General features: G+C 46.6%; 1 protein-coding gene across 2 annotated transcripts; it reads left to right on the forward strand.

Annotated features, from left to right (window-relative positions):
- The first annotated feature begins 2,984 nt into the window (after nucleotides 1-2,984).
- Nucleotides 2,985-5,877, forward strand: LOC120919153 (E3 SUMO-protein ligase ZBED1-like). Of its 2 annotated transcripts, XM_040331186.1 has the most exons (3): nucleotides 2,985-4,269; nucleotides 4,711-4,920; nucleotides 5,011-5,877. In XM_040331186.1, exons 1-3 carry the CDS (start codon nucleotides 3,200-3,202, stop codon nucleotides 5,465-5,467), a joined length of 1,737 nt encoding a protein of 578 aa, XP_040187120.1. In that variant the 5' UTR covers nucleotides 2,985-3,199; the 3' UTR covers nucleotides 5,468-5,877. The 2 variants fall into 2 exon arrangements, with proteins under 2 accessions (XP_040187120.1, XP_040187119.1); XM_040331185.1 differs by having other exon boundaries at nucleotides 4,711-5,877.
- Nucleotides 5,878-6,220: the final 343 nt, after the last annotated feature.

Here is a 6,220-nt window from a genome sequence, read left to right on the forward strand (position 1 = left end):
TAAGGGGCTGGACGGCAACCCCCTTTTTTTTTTTGTAAGGCCCAGAGGTCCCCAGGGTCCCGGATGGCAACCCCCCTTTTCTTTTATAATGTATTTGTTTTTATATATATATTTTTGTGTTTTTTTTTTTTTATTAAAGGGCCCAGAGGTTCCCAGGGGCCTGGATGGCAACCTCCCCCCCTTAATTTTTTTTTATATTTTTTTTATTTACTTTTACTTTCTATTAAAGGGCCCAGAGGTCCCCAGGGCCCCGGATGGCAACCCCCCACTTTTTTTATATTTTTATATATATATATATTAGTGCTGTCAAGTAAACGCGTTATTGACGGCGTTAACGCAGACCCGTTTTAACGCCGTCAATAACTTTATCGCGCGATTAAGACGTTTGAAAATTAAATCGTTATATTTTATATTGAAAAAAGTCGCGCCATCCTACCGACACTGCCTGTTATTTTTTTTTTGTCAGCACTCGGCACGTACCTCTTAATCTTCTTCACCCGATGGCGTTCCCGCGGGAGTGGGCGTTCCCAAGCACTGCCTGTGATTGACAGGCTTCCGAACGGCGCATACTGCGCGTCACAGGTTGCCGGAAAAACCCGAACGTCGGTGCGCATGCGCCGTATAGAGCCGCACCGACGTTCGGGTTTTTCCGGCAACCTGTGACGCGCAGTATGCGCCGTTCGGAAGCCTGTCAATCACAGGCAGTGCTTGGGAACGCCCACTCCCGCGGGAACGCCATCAGGTGAAGAAGATTAAAGAGGTACGTGCCGAGTGCTGACAAAAAAAAAATAACAGGCAGTGTCGGTAGGATGAAACTCAAAAAAATGCAGCGCTGAAAAATAAATGGTGAATAGACAATGATGTCTATCTGGAACCCACATAAATAAAAATGTGTAAGTCCATGGATTAATACAATAATCTTAGGATTAAATGATGTGATGAGGACACTATAGACGTGTGTCTAAGTCTCAATGAATACAAAAATATAAGTCTATAGAAGTGAACATAAAGCCGGAAGTTGAGATGGTCAATCAAATGACAGTGACAAGACACCCACGGTGATCCTAAGTGAACTAGAATATTGGTGTAAACGCCCGCCACCAGAAAGGGAGGCTTACCGGATGCGGTGGACCGCATCCGGTAAGCCTCCCTTTCTGGTGGCGGGCGTTTACACCAATATTCTAGTTCACTTAGGATCACCGTGGGTGTCTTGTCACTGTCATTTGATTGACCATCTCAACTTCCGGCTTTATGTTCACTTCTATAGACTTATATTTTTGTATTCATTGAGACTTAGACACACGTCTATAGTGTCCTCATCACATCATTTAATCCTAAGATTATTGTATTAATCCATGGACTTACACATTTTTATTTATGTGGGTTCCAGATAGACATCATTGTCTATTCACCATTTATTTTTCAGCGCTGCATATTTTTGAGTTTTGTTTGTATTGCTTTCCTTTTTTTCACTGGATTGTATGTAGCTGCTTGTTGCCCTGATAGCGCAGATTTATTATTTTTTATTTTTCAGTGTCGGTAGGATGGCGCGACTTTGTGCAATATAAAATAATAATGATTTAATTGTCAAACTTCTTAATCGTGCGATAAAGTTGTTGAGATTAAGATTAAGAGGTACGTGCTGAGTGCTGACACAAAAAAAATACTTACAAAGAATCCACTTTGGCTAGCCAGGTGCAGAGCTACTGTACTTATTCTCATTTACTCACTGTGCCAATCACACGCAGCCACTGTTCCCATCAAACGCAGCCACTGTGCCAATCACACGCAGCCACTGTGCCAATCACATGCAGCCACTGTGCCCATCAAACGCAGCCACTGTGCCAATCACATGCAGCCACTGTGCCAATCACACGCAGCCACTGTGCCCATCAAATGCAGCCACTGTGCCAATCACATGCAGCCACTGTGCCAATCACATGCAGCCACTGTGCCAATCACACGCAGCCACTGTGCCAATCACACGCAGCCACTGTGCCAATCACACGCAGCCACTGTTCCCATCAAACGCAGCCACTGTGCCAATCACATGCAGCCACTGTTCCCATCAAACGCAGCCACTGTGCCAATCACACGCAGCCACTGTGCCAATCACACGCAGCCACTGTGCCAATCACACGCAGCCACTGTTCCCATCAAACGCAGCCACTGTGCCAATCACATGCAGCCACTGTTCCCATCAAACGCAGCCACTGTGCCAATCACACGCAGCCACTGTGCCAATCACACGCAGCCACTGTGCCAATCACACGCAGCCACTGTGCCAATCACACGCAGCCACTGTGCCATCACATGCAGCCACTGTTTAATCAATTGTTATTGATTAAACAGTGGCTGCCTGTCCCCAGCCTCTGTCCCCCTCCTGTGTCATGTCCCCAGCGTCTGTCCCCCTCCTGTGTCATGTCCCCAGCCTCTGTCCCCCTCCTGTGTCATGTCCCCAGCCTCTGTCCCCCTCCTGTGTCATGTCCCCAGCGTCTGTCCCCCTCCTGTGTCATGTCCCCAGCCTCTGTCCCCCTCCTGTGTCATGTCCCCAGCCTCTGTCCCCCTCCTGTGTCATGTCCCCAGCCTCTGTCCCCCTCCTGTGTCATGTCCCCAGCGTCTGTCCCCCTCCTGTGTCATGTCCCCAGCGTCTGTCCCCCTCCTGTGTCATGTCCCCAGCCTCTGTCCCCCTCCTGTGTCATGTCCCCAGCCTCTGTCCCCCTCCTGTGTCATGTCCCCAGCGTCTGTCCCCCTCCTGTGTCATGTCCCCAGCCTCTGTCCCCCTCCTGTGTCATGTCCCCAGCCTCTGTCCCCCTCCTGTGTCATGTCCCCAGCGTCTGTCCCCCTCCTGTGTCATGTCCCCAGCCTCTGTCCCCCTCCTGTGCCATGTCCCCAGCCTCTGTCTCCCAGTTTTCCAACAATGATATTTACTGCTTTTTATAAAGAAATACAATTGCATCAGTATTGAGTTTAGCCTTTTGGCCCGGCCCTCCAAAATATTTTTAGTTTCTCATGTGGCCCCATCGAAAAAATAATTGCCCACCCCTGATATAGACCAATACCTCATAAAACGAACATAGATCAAACTTATAATTTTAAAGGGTGAACCTTTTTGGCCAAACAAACTTTATTGGTTTTTTTCAGAACTACAACACCACACATCTAGCTAGACCGGAAACGGAAACACGAGGTTGCCGAAATGGATTCCAATAAGATTCTGAATGGAAAGTTTACTTTTAAAAAGTTGCCAAATGGTTCCATTGACAAGACCAAAGTGATCTGTGGGTTTTGTGGTTGTGAACTGAGCTATCATCGCAGCACGTCCAGTCTGAAATACCACTTGATGGCCAAGCACACAGCTGATGGGAATTCTCCGCTCCCTGGTCAAAGCCAGGCGACAATGGATGTTTTCAGACAGAAGCACATGGATACCACAACTAAGAACAAACTTACTGCAGCCATAGCTAAATGGGTGGCTACTGCATGTAGGCCTGTTAATGTTGTGGAGGACGAGGGTCTAGCTGATATCATTCGCATCGCATCAAACGACTGGACCTACGAATTGCCTTCGAGAGCCACCATTACAAGCAACGTACAGAAATTGTACGAAACGGAGAAAGCCAAGGTACAGCAGGCGTTGGACAATACAAAAGCAGTCGCGCTCACTGGTGATTACTGGACGTCCGTAAGTAATCACAACTACCTCGGGGTCACAGCGCATTACTTTGATCCACAGTGGAAACTTCAAGCTCATGCTTTGACTGTTCTAAAGACAGAAGAGAGGCACTTCGCTGATGCTGTTGCAGAGCACTTTATGCAAGTAGCTAGAGAGTGGGACATTGAACAAAAAGTTGTCTCACTGACCACGGATAGTGCACGCAACATGATTGCAGCGGCCAGGCAGCTCCCCTTTGTGCACGTGCCGTGCATCGCACACAGTGTGCACCGAGCCGTCACGGTTTCTCTAACCAACAGCCCGTTTGACAGCGCATTGGCAAAATGCAGAAAGGTCGTGGGACATTTTAAGCACAGCCCTGCAAACCAAGCGGAGCTCGAGCAACAACAAGTCACACATAATAAGAAGAAAGAGTCACTCGCACAGGAAGTGTCAACCAGATGGAATAGTACCCTGGAAATGATCAAGCGTGTTCAGCGGAATGCTGAACCACTGAAAGATGCACTGGCCCTGCACACAACCAACATCGCCATGCCAACAGTTACTGAGCTGGAGAAACTGAAGAAGCTCGAGGCTGTGCTGGAGCACTGCAGGTAATTCATTGTGTATCCGTGTCGTTTGTATATCTGTTTGTTAAATCAAAGTAGGTCTGTGTCAGAGCAGTAACATTAATGATTGGGTGTGTGTATATCATACTTGCCAACATTATTTAAAAATTTCCAGGGACACTTTGCAGCACAGCTATTAATTAATTACCACACTGACTTCTCCGAAGCTCCACCCACTCCGCATAATCTTCGCCTGGCGAACATTATGCGTAGTGGGTGGAGCTTCGGGGAAGTGAGTGTGGTAATTAATTAATAGCTGTGCTGCAAAGTGTCTCAGGACAAATGTTGGCAACTATGGTATATGTGCGTGCAGGTAGGCTATGCATGTGTGAAAGATTAGAGAGTGTGTGAGTGTGGTGAGTGGGTGAGAGAATTACAGTAGGCCTAACTAGTTCCCCACAAAAGTGAATCTCTATATTATTGCAGGTATGTTTCTGAACTCCTGGGAGGAGAGAAGTTTGTGTCTTGCTCAGTGGTGCTGCCAGCGTTGTGTCATCTGTCACGAGTGATGGAGGTTACTGAGGATGATCCAGCTTACACGATCAAGTTCAAGGGAACCTTCGCAGCAGACATGGAGGGTCGCAAGGAGAAGACCAACATCACGTGGCTGAGAGTTGCGACAGCACTTGACCCAAGGTCAGATAGCAATGAGATAGGGGTATTGTCGCAATTTTGTTATACCCGCACCTGTACTTGTATTAAAGTTGCATTTCATTTCATTTCAAGGTTTAAGGATCTCAAGTGTCTGAGCAAACCTGACAGGGCTGAGGTGTGGGGTACGATCCGCGCCTTGCTCCAGGAGATGGTAAGGGAGAGGCCTGCACAGCCGGATAACAAAGTCACGCCTGAGCCTCCTACGAAGAAACCAACACTTATGCTTACAAACGAGTCTTCGTCTGATGAAGAGGAGGACAGTATTGACCAATGTCTGAGGCGCTACAAGTCAGAGCCTCTTACTGGCATGGATGACTGTCCCCAGGAATGGTGGTCCACACATGAAGGGGCACACAGTGAAATGGCCCGCCTTGCACGCAAGTACTTAGCAACACCAGCCACATCAGTACCTTCTGAAAGGTTGTTTTCACTGTCTGGGCATGTTGTACAAAAGAAGCGAGCTTCCCTGTTGTCTGAAAATGTCAACAGGCTTGTGTGTTTGAGTAACTGGCTCAAAGCAAAGAAGTAGTATGCTTACATTTTATTGGTTACCGTTACTGTTCATACTTTCTGAAATAAGAGGCTGAGTTGATGAGCCATGGTTTAATTGCACTATAGGCTGAGTCCTAGTTTACCTTACATGTACACTTTGTAATTTGATTTTGTATCGCCCTGTTTTGATCCCTTAGAAAGGGGCTGTTTGTGTGACAAAGTATTTTTCACTTTTTTATTAATGGACAGTGTTACATTGTGTGAGAGCTTATTTGCTCCAAGTGTTAATGTTAGTTTTGAACACTACATTATATGCCAATTTTGTTTTCAATAAACATTTGCAAAAAGCAAGCCGATTCACTTTTCAATTTGATTAAATGCGATTAATCGTGAGTTAACTATGACATTAATGCGATTAATCGCGATTAGAAATTTTAATCGCTTGACAGCACTAATATATATATATATATATATATATATATATATATATATATTTTTTTTTTTTTTTATTTCTTTTCTTTTTTTTTTTTTTATTAAAGGGCCCCCTTTTTTTTATATATATATAATTTTTTTATTTCTTTTTTTTTTGTAAGGGGCCCAGAGGTCCCCAGGGCAACCCCCCCCATTTCGTGGCACCCCCCCCGCGTCTCAATTCACAGCCCCCCACCTCTCAATTCGCGGCATCCCCCCCCGCTTCTCAATTTGATTTGAGGCGACAGAACCCCCCCCCCCCCCCGGGGGCCCATGCCTGAAGCTGTGTAAGGGGCCCCATAATTCCTGATGGCAGCCC

Source organism: Rana temporaria, chromosome 12 (genome assembly GCF_905171775.1).
Source record: "Rana temporaria chromosome 12, aRanTem1.1, whole genome shotgun sequence".
Lineage (NCBI taxonomy): Eukaryota > Metazoa > Chordata > Amphibia > Anura > Ranidae > Rana > Rana temporaria.

Bases quoted from the DNA above. Each gene is read 5' to 3' on its own strand.
- LOC120919153 (XM_040331185.1), top strand. From the start codon at position 3,200: ATGGATTCCAATAAGATTCTGAATGGAAAGTTTACTTTTAAAAAGTTG. The intron at 4,270-4,710 runs GTAATTCATTGT...ATATTATTGCAG, and splicing joins GCTGTGCTGGAGCACTGCAG to GTATGTTTCTGAACTCCTGG.